The following is a 17,740-nucleotide window of genomic DNA, read 5'->3' as shown; positions in this document are numbered from 1 at the left end:
ATAAAAAATTATTTTAAATATATTAAAATTAAAAAAATTAAAAAACAAATTTTAATATATAAAAAAAAATAAAAAAAAAAAAAAAAAAAAATTCCTGGTAAAAATTAAAAAAAAAAAAAAAAAAAAAAAAGAAAAAAAAAAAAAAAAAAAAAAAAAAAAAAAAAAAAAAAAAAGACTTTATAATAATATCCCAATTGTGTTTCGTTTAAACCTAGTATCTTTGATTCCTTCTTTTTTTTTCTTTTTCTTTTATATTTATTATTCTTATTTATTTTTCGTTATGTAAAAATAGTTAACATATATATATATATATATATATATATAAACAAAATCGAACATAAATAAAAAATATTATTGAATTCAATATTATTATATAAAAAATTATAAAAACTTATACCATGAACTAATTATTAATAATTTAATATTTATGGTAAAAATTCTTGTTTTGACAGTATTTTATTAATTTATTTATTTTCTATAAGTTGAACTTATTAATCTTTATAGCTTTTATTTATATTTAGTGTATAATATATATTATTTATATATTGTATATATTTTATATATATATATATATATATATATATATAAGTTATTCATATAAAGCCAACTACTAATATATAGAAGAATTTTTCTGTTTTCACATTATATTATATATATATATTAAGTATATTAAATAAAATGTGAAAATGTAATTGTTAAAAGAATTAATAAAATAATAAAGGATATAATAAAATATAAATATATTAATTTACATTATGATAATTATAAATATTTATACAAATTTAAAAAGTTTATAATATAATAATATTATATATTGATAGAACAATTGTATATATTTTTTCTTAAATAGGATAAAAAAGAAATGAAACATATAATAATATTAGAAAAAAATATTATTAGAACATTGAGCATAATATTAATATATAATAATGATATTCTTATATTTGTTTTTTTTTTTATTTTCATGTTTGTTTGTTTCCTATTTAATTTTATAATTATTTAAAAAAAGATGGGATTCATATGTTTATATATATGATTCGAATTTTTAAAGACATTTTTTAATATATAAATATAATATTATTAATATATAAGTATATTGTGTGTATATTTTATTACATATATATATATATATCATCAGTACTACAGTACATTGTTTTATTTTGGATGTTTCTATTTTAAAAAAAAAATTATATATATATATATATATATTGCGGTCTTTCACTTTGAATAATGAAAAATATATAAAAAATAAAAATCATTAATATGATATTTTAAAATTTTAAAAGTTATAATAATATGTAACATTAAAAAATAAAATAAATGTATATATAATATAGATTTTATATAAAAGATTTTCATAGTTGTTTTATATAAACACATTTATGAATGAAATAATATAAATAAATATAAATATATATATATATATATATATATATATATAACTTATATTTACATATGTGCATTATTTGTATATTATTATTTTGTTTTATTTATAATGTGCCATTAGGATTTTAAAATGACTATAAGGAATTAGTATATTTGAATTGTGCATATTTGCATAGGACTTTTTTATATATAAAAATAGAAGATTTTTAAGAATAAGAATATTTGACTTAAATATTGTTTATTCGTGGTTGATATATATATATATATGTGTTGTAAAAAATAATGTTTGAAAAAAAAATACTTGTATATATCAATTTTTAATAGATTTAATTTTTTTATTATATTCTTCCATTTTTTTTTTTTTTTCATTCATATATTCTAATCTTTCATTTTGACGATTCCAATAACCTTTTTCTTTCCACCAGGTGATAAGGTATTTAAAATTTTTTTCAGTTCTGGTCCAGAGTTTAAAGGATTTATGATCAACATATATAGAATCATGAAGTACTATAAAATCTTTGGGTTCATAAGTAGAATGTATATTTGAATATAGATGTTGTTGATGATTAATTGGTGGTATGACCATTAATGTAAATCTTAAGGGATTAAAATCTTGTATAGCATTTTTATCTCCTTTATTATTATTATTATTTTTTGTTTCTGGCATGATTGGTGGTATAATAGACCACATAATATTATCTGGTTTGAGAATCATTTCTTGACTTAATTCTTTTTGAACTTGTTCAAATGATTTTCTTTTTTTACATTTAGGATGATTATATAATTCTAACAAATTTTTTTTTAAATTATCACAAAAATTTGTAACTATTTGATCTATTGATTTAAATTGTTCGTTGTTAATTAAATATATTTGTTGAATTGGCTGATGTGTATTTCTATTAGTAATATTATTATGTTGTTGTACATTTTTTTCATATATAGTAAATTTAACAATATAAAAAGGATTGTCACATGTTTTAATAATTACATATAATTTATTAATTTCATTTGAAGGATATATAATTGATTCACCTATAGATATATTATTTTGTTTTAAATATGTATATACTTCTTGATAATTCCATAATTTAAAATTTGGATGATTTATAAATTGTTTATTTTGATAATATTTATTTTTATTTTTAATAAATAAATTTTTTTCATCTTCAACAAAATCATCAAAATCTTCATTATCATTTAATTTTTTAAAATGTGTCTGTATAAAATTATTATTATCATAATTAATATCTAATTCAATAAGTGGTGATAAATTTTCATAACTAAATGGATAACTCATATTTTGTAAGAATACTTGTTTTTTTATTTTTCGAATATTTTCTTCTGTTACTACTACATAAAAGTTTGTTTCAAACCTATTATTTAAATTGTAATTAATAGCTGATATCCTACCCTTTATAACTTCTCCTATAACCGATTTATTAATATATTGTGCATCTTTTAAATTATTATTATGGTTCATAAAATTATTCTTATTATTAAATGAGTTTAATATTTCCATATTAGAATTTATATAATTCATTCTCTCATTATAGTAATTTCTTAATTGTCTTAAAAATTCCTTCGAATCACTTATAAAACCTCTAATATTATATGGTAATATAGAAATACCAATATAGCTATTATTTTTATTTATATAATTAATTTTGCATGCAACTTCTGAACCTACAACTAAGTTTTCTTTTTTTTCATTAATAATAAGATAAAATAATTCTTCTTCTTTTTTTTTATCATATATATAACGATAATCTTTATATGGTTCTAGTAGTTCATTTTTTATAAATTTTAGGTATGGATACAAATAAATATTTTTCTTCTTATTATAATTGTTTTTTTTGGTATAATTATTATTTATAATTTTATTATTATTATTATCACCACCACCTCCCTTATTATTATTATTACTATTATTATTATTATCATCACCATTTCCATTATTATTATTGTCATTATCATTATCATCATCATTATTATTATCATTATTATTATTATTATTATTTGCGTTGTTGTAATATTTCCTTGCATAGTCTTTTATTTCTATATGTTTTATCAATCTCTTTTTATCTATTAAATAATTTACTAATTCATACAGATCCTTATTTTTCATAAAACTGTTTTTTTTCTCTACCGTATTTTTTAACATGTCGTAAATAATGTCATAACAATTAGACGGATGAATTCTTGTATTATCCAGAGCTTCAACAAAGTCATCGCCATTACTTATAATTCTAATAAAAGAAGAACAATTTCTATATACACACTTACCAATAAATTTTTTATTATTTGATAAGGTTAAAAGATCTTCTCGAGTATTTAAATTTGTATTATGCAATAATTTCATTAATTCTTCTCTCTTTCTTAAACCAAAACCACATATATAATTTAATGAATTTTCAAGATGCTTCTTTTTTTGTTTTCTTAAAAAGTTTATATCACACCCAATTTTATTTACTACATCAATCATAACCCGTTCGAATAAATATTGTAATTTATAGTTACAAATATAATTTTGTAAATCATGTAAACATACTTTAATCAACATACTTTTAGTATCTTCATCAAATAAAGATATTACAACACTTAATGGATTTTGTATATAATGACAAAGAGATAAACACATCAGAGCTTCTCTTGTATATTTATCAACTAATTCTTTACTATATTTTAAACTATTTGTAAGTAAATTAGGAATATATAAACTTTCAGGAATTATATGATACTTGTTGTTAGAAGGATTAATTAGATTTTCTTCATTACGTTCATATTTGTGATCTTCATATTTGTGATCATCATATTTGTGATCATCATATTTGTGATCATCATATTTATGACCATGCTTATCCTTATAATATATATCATCATTTTCCTCCTTCATATTACTCTTATCCATATTGTTCTTATTAAACATATTTACAATATAGGAATATACTAGATAGGATGGTATGTCTCTAATACCTACAACTATAACATCCGGTTTAATTCTTTTAATAAATGTTTTCAATATTTTCAAATCATGAGCAATTCTTTCTTTTTCCACAGGAATTTTTTCTTTTTTTATTATATCTATATAAATATTATCTAAATAAATATATTTTAATATATCACCATAAATATCACATGCCATAAGATGTACCCTAACATTATATTGAACGCATTCACATACAATGGATATAACATCAAATACATTATGATTTTTCTTCATAATTTTTAATAAGGATTGTTTTTTTTTATCTTCATCATTTTTGTTAGATACGTAGCTTTTTCCAGATTTATCTGAATAATTATCATAATTTATATTTTTCTTATATTTTTCACTTTCTTCGTTGTACATATGATTACTTTTTTTTTTTTTATTTTTTGATTCATTTTTTCTATCATTTTGTACTTCTGAATTATATTCATCAGATGAATATGTTGAATGGAATAAATCTGTTTTATTTGAATATTTTACATTGTTTTTATCATCACTTTGATTTTTCTTTTCTTCTTTTTCTTCATCATTATCAATATCATCTTTTTTTTTATTGTCATTGTTCATAATATCATTGTTAATATTGTCCTTGTTATTATGGTCCTTGTTACTATTGTTATGGCTATTATCTTCATCACTGTTCTCATTATTATTGTTGTTGTTGTTGTTGTTGTTGTTTTTGTTTTTATCTTTAACTTTATTTTTATCCTTTTTTTTCTTCTTTTCATTATGTTTATCATCCATATCTTCCTTTTTATAATAACCTGACATTTCGCTATGATAAGAATCGTCACTATAATATTTTTTTTTATCCTTCTTATGATTATAATCCATTTTCAACATACCTTCTTCATATTTCGAAGTTGAGGATGCTCTACTTTTACTTTCAGATGAATATTCTTCATCATCACCGTAATTATTATCATCATAACTAGTATCATCATCATCGTAATTATCATCATTATTATCATCATCGTCATTATTATTATTACTATCATTATTATCTTTATTTTTAATACTTTTTTTTTTTCCTTTTTTTTTAATTTTCTCTAGGTTATCCCGAATAATATCGTTTTTGAATATTTTTATAGGTTTTACATTAAGTGTTAAATAAAAAGATTGATGTATATATACCATTAACCAATTCTGAGCACTAGATAACAATAGATTTTCTAGATTTTTTTTAAATAAAGGTAAAAGTTCTACACATAAGAAATTATTTAATATTTTTTTTTGTATATATACAAAAATATTATTATTTTCCATATCATTATAACAATATGCATAAGATAATTGTCTAAGAATATTATTTATCCATTCACTATCTAATTGTTCTGCTTTAATTAGTTTATTCTTTTCCTTTTCAAATGAATTTTTAATATCTCTTTCATTTTTTCTTTTTTTTTTTTTGCTTTTCTCTCTTTCATTATATTCTTCACTTTTCCAAGGTACAGTTTCATGAGGTAAGATTGGATGAAGAATAATATCAATTAATTTATTTTCTTTATTTTTTAATATCTCTAAATATATGTGTTTATATTTATGCATATGATAATAACTTTCGAGTTCTCTTTTTTTAGCATCTATATGAATATTACTTTCATCTAATTGTGTGTTAAAAAAATTTAAATTATAATTGTGTATATAACATGGATCATGGCTAACTTGAAAGGAGGGTAATATATCATTATTTATGGGACAATTATTATTATTATTATTATTATTATTATTATCATTTGTGTAATTATGTGAATAATTACTATGATGATATGAATTTTTGGTGTCACGTCTATTATTATATTTATCTTCATTTTGTTCTAACAGAAATTGATTCCTGTGTTCATTCGTTAATAGATAATATATAGGTAAACGATAAAGTCGATACCCAAAATAATCATTATTACATATATCAACATTCATTTCTCCTAAATTGGTACTTACAGTAGTTATAGATGAATATTTCAAAAAAAAGAATCTAAAAATATATTTTATACATGGATGAGATGCTAATAATTTAGAATAATAACAAATTAATGTTTTAAATATTTCTTTATTATTTGATACTTCTCTAGAAAAAAAAGATTTACACCAATCTTCAATCTGACTTTCTACATTTAAATCGTTTATATATATTTCTGGTACATTAGATACAATATTTTTTATTTTTGAACAATTATATTTAAAGATCTTTAAATTTTCTTTTTTATTTATCTTTTTTTTATCTCCTTTATTAAAATAATCATCATTATCAGAATCATCTTTATTATGATTATATTTATTCTTTTCATGATCATCATAATTAGGTTCTGATGGATATATCCTCTCATTTCTTATTAAATCATATAAATAACAAATATTTTCATAAAATTCTTCAGTAGTTAATAAATATTCATCCCATATATTAAATCGATTTTTTTTTACATATTCTAAAAATTGTAAACCTGGAATATTTCTCTCATTAAATTTATTATATAAATTATTTTTATTGTCTTCTTTTTCATCATTTTCTATTTTCATTTTATTCTTATCTAATATATTTTTTTCAAATTCATCGTTCATATTATTTTCTTTCTTTTTATCATCTGCTAATATATCTTCACCAAATAAATCATCCTTCATATAAATATTATTTTCCTTACTTTCCTTATCATTATTTATATCTTCACCAAATATATCTTTATCATTGTCATTATTTGTTAAGGATAATATATTAGGATTATTATTATTATGACTATCATCAAAATGATTATTATGATTATTATTATTATTATTATTATTATTATTATTATTATGATTATTATTATTATTTGTATTTAGCAAATTGTTTTTCAAATAATAATAATATATATTGACGTCCTCGTAATACATTTCATTATATTTATTAAGAATGTCGAAAATATCCATATGGATATTATTAGCTTTACTTAAACGCTTTAATCTACACCTAAGCTTCCTTATTTTAATAAATGTTTTATACCAACTTTGATCAAGCTCATATATATCCCATAACATATTTATATTAAAAGGTGGAAATATTAAATATGATTTATGAAATACAATATATGGTATTTCATTATTATACTTTATAAGCATATGCAATGTTAATATACATTTTTTTAATAAAAATGAATCATTCAAGAAATCATTTACATTTATATCATATGTTTTGTTATACGTTTCTTCAATAATTTTTTCAAAATTTTTATATGTAAAATATGTTGGATATTTTTCTTTCAATTTATGTAATATCCATTTAGATTCTATAAGTAACATTTTTTTATTTAATTTCTTTTGTCTTTTTTTATATATATTAAAAAATCTTTCAGGCATATCCGTATTTCTAATTAACTCATCTTTCTTTGTTAATAATTGATTTAAAGCTTCATCTGGTTCTGCAATTTTTTTCCAGTTATTTGATACTATTAAATCTAATCGTTTTTTCTTTTTTTTGCTTTTCTTTTTTTTTTGCTTTTCTTTTTTTTCAATTTTATTTTCATTATCATCATCATCATCATGAAAAAGATCTTTCTTTTCTTTACTTTCTTTTACAAGTTGTGATTCATCTTCGATACTTAAGATATTATTTTTATCCTCTTCATGATTTTCTTCCACATTAATATTATGTTCTTTTTGTGTACTATCTTCATCTACTTTTAATATACCTTTATCTGTGTGATCTATATCTTCTTTTGCTTCTTCATCCTCCTTATAAAATTCTCCCAAATCGTTCGTACTTCCATGTTCATCTTCATCAAAATCGTCATATTCGTGATCGTAAATTTTGTTATACTCTTGTTCGTATATGTCATTATCATCATCATCATCATCTTCTTCTTCATCATCTTCTTCGTCATCCTCTTCATCATCAACATCTTCATCATCTTCTTCATCATCTTCCTGTTCATAACCATCTTCAGCATATTCTTCATATTCATCATAATCTTCTTCAATTTCTTCCAGACCGTCTTGATCATCATATTTTTCATTTTCATCCATTTCATAATCGGAATCATCATCATCCATTCCAATCCTTTTCATACTTTCATTAATGTCATCAAAAAAGCTAACCATTTTTTTTTTATTCTTTCGTTTTTTTCTACTAGGATATTCATCATCGACTATAATATCTTTAGAGTCTTGATCCTCTTCGTCATCATAATCACTTTCTATTTCATCATCTTCATAATCATATTTTTTCTTTTTTTTTGATGGAGAAGCATTAATAATATCTAAGACAGCATTTATATCACCAAATGTTTGAGTAATAACATTATGTATATATGAATCATTTTTATAAACATTATCAGATGTTACACCAAATCCTCCTTCTTCTTCTTCTTCTAAATCTTCCTCACCTTCTTGTAATGCATGTTTTTCATTTTCTCTTGTATCAGATAAATTATCTCCAAAATTAAATAAATTATTATTTGTATCTCCTTTTTTTTTTCTTAAAGAGATTTCACTGTCATCTATAAAATCATCTTTATCTTTTAATTCATTATTTTTATTTTCATTTATTGAAGAATGATCATAAGAATCATCTTCATCATTACTATCTTTAATTTTTTTTAATCTTCTATGTTTAGTATCTTTTTCATTTCGTATTACTTGTATACCTGTATTTTCTGCAATAAGTTCTAGATCTTCATCATCTAAACTTTTATTTTCAAAATAATCATATTTTTTCTTTTTCTTTTTTTTCTTCTTCTTTTTCTTCATTTTTTTTTTTTTCTTTTTTTCTTTAATTATATCATCATCTTCACTATATTTTTTACTATCATTATCAGCATCATCGTTACTATCATCATCACTATTATCATCACTGTCATTATCACTACTGTCATCATCACTACTGTCATCATCACTACTGTCATCATCACTACTATCATCATCACTACTATCATCATCACTACTATCATCATCACTATAATCTTCTTCATCACTATCTACAATAAATCCTTTCATTTCATCATTATTCTCATCATCATCTTCCTCTTCATCATCTTCATCATCGTCATCATCATCTTCTTCAAAATCTCGTCGATCTTTTTTACCTTTCTTATATTGTATTCTTTTTTCTTTTACACTTTTTCTAATATTTTTTTTTTCTCTATCACTTCGTTTGTTAATATTATCTTCCTTTTCTTTAATATAATCCGTTCTTTCTTTATTAACATTTTTATGAATATTTTTCAATTCATATTTGGATGATTTTTTTGTAACAATTTTTTTATTCATATGAATATCCTCAGTTTTTCTTTCTTCCTTTTTCTTTTCATCCACATCTTCGTTTTCATAATCTTCTGATATTACTTTTTTACTTTTCTTATTGTACTTATAATTATAATTTTCGTTCATATCATTTTTTAATGATTCATCTATATAGGATTGACCATTTAACTTTAATGGCTCCTCATTTTTATCATCAACATTTTTATTATCATCATTTTTATTATCATCATTTTTATTATCATCATTTTTATTAACCTTTTCGTTTTTTTCATTATTATCATCATCAATAACTATATCTTTATTTTCATATTCATCATCATTATCATAATTTTCGTCATAATTATTATCGTCATAATTATTATCGTCATCGTTGTTTTCGTCATCGTTATTTTCGTCATCATTATTATCGTCATCTCCTTTAATTTTATGTTTTATCCTTTTATAACTTCTAATTAAAAAACCCTCATTTTTTCTCTTCAAATTCGAATTATCTGTTTCTTCATTCCCTTCCGTGTTTTTTTCTTTCTCATCGTTTTTGTTTGATTCTATTATATTCATTTTTATTTTTATATATGAATATTAAAAAATAATATATATAATTATATATATATTATATATTTATGTATGAGAATTTATAAATATAAAACAAACTACTATTTTATATAATTATCATAGGATGTACATATTTATTTTGTATATTCTTTCTTTTTAATTTTTTTTTTTTTTTTTTTTTTTTTTGTTGTTTTAAATAAATAAATATATAATATATGGATATAAAAAGAAGGTATATATATTAATAATATTTCTGTAGAATATTTTTCTTCAACTTAAATGAATATATTTATTATACATAAATAAATAAATAAATAAATAAATAAATATATATATATATATATATATATATTAAATTTATTATATTCTTAGAATATATATTTTGTAATAATAAATCGAAATCATTTTTTGAAATTTTCTTATAAAAATTATACCTCCTTAAAAGAAAGAAAAAAAAAAAAAAAAAAAAATTTCAAAAACATATAAAATATATATATATATAATATATTTCTAATGAATATTATATTATGGAAATAAAAATTAATAATAATACCATATAATATTATACATAAATTTTTAATATATATATTTTTATAAATTATTTGATAAATATACATAATGCATTCTAAATATGAAAAAAGGGAAAAATGCTTATATACTTGTACCATTTTATCCCAGGTGAAAATAATAATTATTAATATATAAATAATATATATAAATAGATATATATATATATATATATATGTATTTATATATGTATTTATATTATATAATAAAATTTTAATACTTATATACAGTAATGTATATATTTATGTATTATATAATGAAAATATTGTTTTTTGCTTATTTCTGTTTTATGATGATTTTAATCTATTTTTTTTCGTTTTGACATATAAATTGGTAGAAGATAGCATAAGATGATATTTATGTGATTAAAAAAAAAAAAAAGTAAATTATCAAATAAAAACATAAGCAAACAAATATATGAGTTAAAGATACGAAGGTAAAATATTTATTATTCTAAATATATATTTGACATGTATTTTAAATATAAATATATATATATATATAACAATAAATATTTTGTTTTATATTATTTTTCAATAGCAATGAAAATAAACAAATACGACCAGAAATTATAAGATCAATTTTACCAGTATATTATAATATATTATATTATATATATATAAATAATATTTTATTTAATATTATGATTGTATATTTTTTAAGTTATAATAGAACAAATTAAAATATTTTTTATTTAATATAATATTATATATAAACATATTTTAACCAATGAATAATGATGTGTGTTCTTTAGTTGTATATATAAATATATATGAATAAAAATTGAAGAACATTATTTGTTTATGGACAAAGGTTTAATTTAAGCACATATTTTTATTTTGCCTATTCAATATAGAATATGTATATATATATATATATATATATATTTACATAAATATTATTATAAAGGGGAATGAAATCATACATTTTTTCTATTATGTATTAAAACAAAATTAAAAATAGACTTAATCATAAATATCAGACGAATTATTTATATATAAAAAAAAAAAAAAAAAAAAAAATTTATTCATATTATATTATGTTATATATATTATATATTACTTTTTTTTTTTTGTAACGTTTTTCCATATTGATATTTTATATTTTCCATATATTTTGTACATATGTATATTTTCCCATTTCATTGATATATAGTTTTAAAAAATAATATTTCTTTTTAGTTTCATTTGTAATATTTATAAACCATAAATAAATAAATAAATAAATATATATATATATATATATATATATATACATATAAATACTCGAATTCTTCTTTTTCAATTTTTTTATATATAATTCTTTTCTTTTCTTTTTTTTTTTTTTTTTTGTATGTAATAAAATGAATGAAAAGTACACCATGAGGGTAAATATATATATATTTTTTTTTTAATAACATTTTTTATATAATATATATATATATATATATATATATATATATATACATATACATATGTTGCAACATATGTTTAATTTTTTTTTTTTTTTAAAGGATTTATATATATAATATTTTAATGGTTAATTAAAAAGTTAGACATAAATATAGAACACATGTATGTATATATATATCTTTATATATTTGAACATAAAAATGATTTATAATGATAAGAATGAAGATTGGAAAGATAGAGAAAATCGTTTAGTTGATATAATAAAGAAAGAATATTATTATAATAAGAATGAAGAATGTGATGAATATAATATAGGGGGTGGGATAATAGGAAAAGATAAATATGGTTATAATGATTGTTATAAAGGTGATAATATTATATTAATAATAACAGAATATATTAAGAAAGATTGTATATTAGATAATTATATATTGGAATATAAAAAGTTATATGATAATTTAGATTATTATATACATTATATTGAAAAGAAGTCAGATATTGATTATCTTATTGATAATTATTTTATAAAAAAAAAAAGAGGTATAACTAGTATAATAAATGATATAGAGAAATATAAAAAAATAAATGGGGATATGAATGATATAGAAATGACAACATATACCATATCAGTAATATTAAAATTGAATAAAGACATATTAAGTGCATTTCCAATGTTAAAAAATGTTATAGAAGCATTAAAAAATGATAATAACAATGAAAATTTTTATTACATAAATAATAGGATAGGTATAATAGAAAAATGGAAGAACAAGATTTTTAATATGTCCTGTAAAAAGAAAACATATAAATCCATAGTTCATTCCTTTTTACAAACAAATAATGAAATTATGGATAAGGAAAAAAATAATGAAAATTTTGATAAATGCGATCAGTACATGAATCCATGTTATATTAATAAAACATATAAAAATGAACATAATAATTATTATGAATATAATTATGTGCATAATAAGAATGTGAATGATACATATATAGTTGATAATAATAATAATATGAAAAATTATTATGAAGATAACATATACAATAATAACATATACCATAATAACATATACAATAATAACATATACAATAATAACATATACCATAATGATAACATATACAATAATGAAAATATATACAATAATAATAATAATAATATGTATGAACCCAATCATATGTATCAAGGTCATTTTTCAGATGATACTATAAATGTCATGAATTCTACTAATAAAAATAAGCATTCCAACAAATTGATTCAAAAAATTAATGCATCATATGAAAATAATATTGTTAATTATGAAGACAAGAACTCTACATTTTTTTACGAAATAAATATAACAACAAATAAAAATTTAATAAGACTAAAAAGTGTTCTCCTTCTGATTGAAATAGTCATGTCGTTTTATTCATTCTTTATCAAATGGGAGAAACAAAGAGATAAAGAAAAAAAAAATATAAGTGCAAAAAATATAAGTGCTGAAAGAGAAGAAAGAGATATAAATTATATAAAAGATAAGATTAACCTTAACTGTGATGATAATATATATCATATGAATGATATAAATAATATTAACAAAGGAAACGATTTATGTACACATGATGATAATATTAATAAATATATTAAAGATACAGAATATCAGCATGGGAAAAAAGAAAAAAGTAAGAGCACATATGATGAAATTAATTATCAACTCTTTTATGATCTAATATCAGGAAAAGTAAAAAGAAAAAAAAATATTAAGAACGAGGAAAACCATAAGAAAAAAAAAAAAAAAGTAGATATGCAAAAATTGAAAAGAAAGAAATATACAGAAAGGAAAAAAAGGATGAATAATAGTAATGAGAAACCTGACAATTTTTTTCCATATATTAAATATGAGTGTCATGAAAGTGAAAATACTGTTTTCTCAAATAATTATGAAAATATAATAGGTACTAATAGAAGAATTTCAAGTGATAATAATAATAATAATAATAATAATAATAATAATAATATGTCATCAAATAGTAGTACAAATAATAAATCACCAAATAGTGATAGCAATAATATGTCATCAAATAGTGATAGCAATAATATATTATCAATCAGTGATCTCAATAATATGTCATCAAATAGTGATAGCAATAATATATCATCAAATAGTGATAGCAATAATATATCATCAAATAGTGATAACAATAATATATCAGCAAATAGTGAAACAAAAATTAAATTGTCACATACAGATATATATAATTCTTATCATAATTATTCATATGCTTCATCATATAGTAATAATGACAATTCATTTATAGCAAGTGATATAAATAATTGTAATGATAAAGGAGAAAATGTTAATCCTTTACATTATAATGATTCCATAGACTCTCCCAATAAATTCGTGAATGGTAAAATTTATTATGGACAACACAATAAGAATATATATTATATTTCGAAGGAAAATAATATATTTATTGATACAGAAAAAAAAAAAAAAATATATAAAAATAATATTAACAATAATAATAATAATAATAAAATAATTATTAATGATAAGGATTTAAAAAAAATGATGAGCTATATTAAAAATATCCTAATATATGTTATAGATGAATGTGATACATATTTTAATATAGAATTTTTGTACACGTTACATACTTTTGAATTATATTATTTATTTCATATATTTAAAAAGCTGTTATTAAAAAAGAAAGATATAGAAGATGATTTAATAATAATGTTAACGTATTGTGCATATAAAATTGAAAATAAGGAAATCATTGAATATTGTTTTTGGAGACTTGTCAGTATATTTGAAAGTGAATGTATTCCTAACAGTTGGATTTTATTAGATGATAAAACAAATAATCAATTAAAAAAAAGATTTGATGAATTAAAAATTAATTTTAAAGATATGAAAAAAAGGAACAAAAGTATAAAGAAAAAAGCAAGAATAAAAAATTATAGTGATTATTGTATTGACATATTTTATGAAACTTTTAACATTTTTGATACTGAAGAAATACGAGATGTAAGCAGTGAAATAAATATAAATGAAGGTAATTTATATTTTAAAAATAATATAATAGATAAAGATATCTTTATTAATTTTATTAATAAAACAAAAAGAGAATTTTCTTATTATAATGATATACCTAAAGGATATATAATTAATGAGTTACAAAGAATACGTAAATTTAATGAATTTTATTCATGTTGTTACATATTAAAAAATGATAAAAAGGAAAAGATACTTATGGGTTTTAAAAAGAGAGGACAAAATAAAGTATATATATATAAATATGATAAAAATATTAAAAAAAAATTTAAAAATATTAAAACATCTTTTAATGTATCAGGATTTTTAGGAGTATTGGTATGTAATTTTACAGGTATGAAAATTAAAATATATGATAATGGCATTTCAGAAAAATACGCAAACTTTTTTCCAAATTTTGAAAGAAATAATGTTATATCTATTAGATTTGAATCCAATATTATAAGTGAATTACCAAGACATTTCATTTGTAATATTTATAAAGAAAATAAGAACATCAAACTTATTTATGAAAATAAATGTCCTATATGGAATGAAGAGAAAGAAATTTATGAACTCCCTTTTTATGGACGAGTTAAAATGGCTAGTGCAAAAAATTTACAATTAATTTTAAAGAAATGTATTTTTAATGAATCAAAAAAAAATGATTTCTTGAATAAAAATATAAATGATATAATTGAATATGTGTCAGCTAGCCAAATTGAACATAAACAGAATTTTAATGAAAAGGAAAAGGATAAAGATAACGATAACGATAATAATGATAATATTTATAATGATATATATAAGGATAACAATACGAATAATTATCATAATAATCATGATAACATGCCTATTAAACAAAAGTACAATGGATATAATAATACAAAGTGTGAAAATAAAAATAGTGATTCAGGAAATAAAAAAGTTAAGAAACATAATGATGAATACATAAATAGCTTTATTAAAAAGAAATTTCCTTTTGATTTAATTAAAAACAATTTGAAAAAGAAAAAAGAAGAAATTAAATATGAAATTATAAATAATGATGAAGATGAAATATTTTTAATATTTGGGAAAAATTCTAAAGATTATTTTACTTTAGATTTTCGTCATCCGTTATCAACATTTGAAGCTTTTTCAGTTGCCATTTCATCTTTGCTAAAGAAAAAAGCTGTATCATGAAAGGAATTTTTTAAAAAAAAATATATGAGAAATTATATAATATATATATAGATATATATATGTTAACAATGTTATGTTAATTGTATGATGTGTGTATATTTATTATTATTATTATAATTATTTTATTTATTCATTTATTTATTTTAATTTTTTTTTTTTTTTTTTTTTGAGTGCTCACATATAAATGTTAATATATATTTTATTTTATTTTATTTTTATTCTTTGTCCAAATTAATTTTTTTTAAATACAATAAACCTTTATTTTATTCTTATTATACAAAAATGGAATTTTATTATAATTGCTTGTTTTGTTTTACACAAAAATTTAATTTATAATTATATGATATATATTAATAATTTTTTTATTAGTTTTTTTGTAATATTTAATGACTATAAAATAATAAGATACTATCAAAAATATATTTGAAAAAAAAAAAAAAAAAATAAAATAATAAAAATAATGCTTTGTATAGGTTTATATTGAATTGGTACAAATAATATTTTTTAGACATAATATGGACGATAACAAGTTGAGATAATCATATTATAAAAATATATAAATATAAATATATATATATATATATATATATATTTTTTCTAATTAATCCTAATTCCCTTTATCAAGTTTTACTTTTTTCTTGCACAAAAGCCCAGTCTACATGTATCTCTTGATTTAGTAGCATAGTACCATCCATTTCTAAAAATATTAAAAAATGACATATTAATATATATATATATATATATAGAAATAATAAGTTCAAATATATATTTATTCATTCATATAGAATATATATACATAAATATTTATATAAAAATACATATGTACTAAAAAATTTCTTTATACCATCTATTGCTCTTTTTGCGTCTACAAAATTTTCATATTCAAGAAATGCATATCCTTTTAGAAAACCTGTTCTTCTATCTATATTTAAGTGTAAATTTTTTATTTGTCCAAACCTTTCAAAAACTTCTTTTATGTAATCATCTCTGGCTTCGCCGTGTATATTTGTTATGATAATTATCCAGCCTTCTACAGCTATTTTGAAAAATTAAAAATGATAGAAAAAATTATGAAAATATAAAATTATTTAAGAGGTAATATTATATATATATATATATATATATATACATATAATATTTATATTTTAAGAGTCCCTTATATTTGTTCTTACATTTTGCTGGGACTTCATCATTTTTAAGAACATTATTTAGATTATTATCTTCCATAATTTATAATATTTAACATATTTTTTTTTTTTTTTTTTTTTTTTTTTTTTTTTAAATAATTTTAAAAATTTAAAATTTTTTTTTTAAAAAAAAAAAAAAAAAAAAAAAAAAAAAAAAAAAAAAAAAAAAAAAAAAAAAAAAAATAAAAAAAAAAAAAAAAAAAAAAAAATTAATAAAAAATTATATATATAAAT

General features: G+C 18.7%; 3 protein-coding genes across 3 annotated transcripts; 1 reads left to right on the top strand and 2 right to left on the bottom strand.

Moving 5' to 3' along the window:
- Window positions 1-1,696: 1,696 nt before the first annotated feature.
- Window positions 1,697-10,165, bottom strand: PRSY57_1405500 (hypothetical protein; the record flags this gene model as incomplete). The annotated part of the gene is made up of 1 exon (XM_012909672.2): window positions 1,697-10,165. The coding sequence occupies one exon, from the start codon at window positions 10,163-10,165 to the stop codon at window positions 1,697-1,699; it is 8,469 nt and encodes a 2,822-aa protein (XP_012765126.2).
- Window positions 10,166-12,317: 2,152 nt separating this feature from the next.
- Window positions 12,318-16,319, top strand: PRSY57_1405400 (hypothetical protein; the record flags this gene model as incomplete). The annotated part of the gene is made up of 1 exon (XM_012909671.2): window positions 12,318-16,319. One exon carries the CDS (start codon window positions 12,318-12,320, stop codon window positions 16,317-16,319), a length of 4,002 nt encoding a protein of 1,333 aa, XP_012765125.2.
- A 620-nt stretch (window positions 16,320-16,939) lies between these two features.
- Window positions 16,940-17,546, bottom strand: PRSY57_1405300 (RNA-binding protein, putative; the record flags this gene model as incomplete). Its single annotated transcript, XM_012909670.2, has 3 exons — window positions 16,940-17,016; window positions 17,164-17,355; window positions 17,492-17,546. The coding sequence occupies 3 exons, from the start codon at window positions 17,544-17,546 to the stop codon at window positions 16,940-16,942; spliced, it is 324 nt and encodes a 107-aa protein (XP_012765124.1).
- Window positions 17,547-17,740: the final 194 nt, after the last annotated feature.

This window comes from Plasmodium reichenowi, chromosome 14 (assembly GCF_001601855.1).
Source record: "Plasmodium reichenowi strain SY57 chromosome 14, whole genome shotgun sequence".
In the NCBI taxonomy this organism is placed as follows: domain Eukaryota; phylum Apicomplexa; class Aconoidasida; order Haemosporida; family Plasmodiidae; genus Plasmodium; species Plasmodium reichenowi.
Note: the sequence above shows the minus strand (reverse complement) of the source record. Positions and strands in the feature narration are given on the sequence as shown.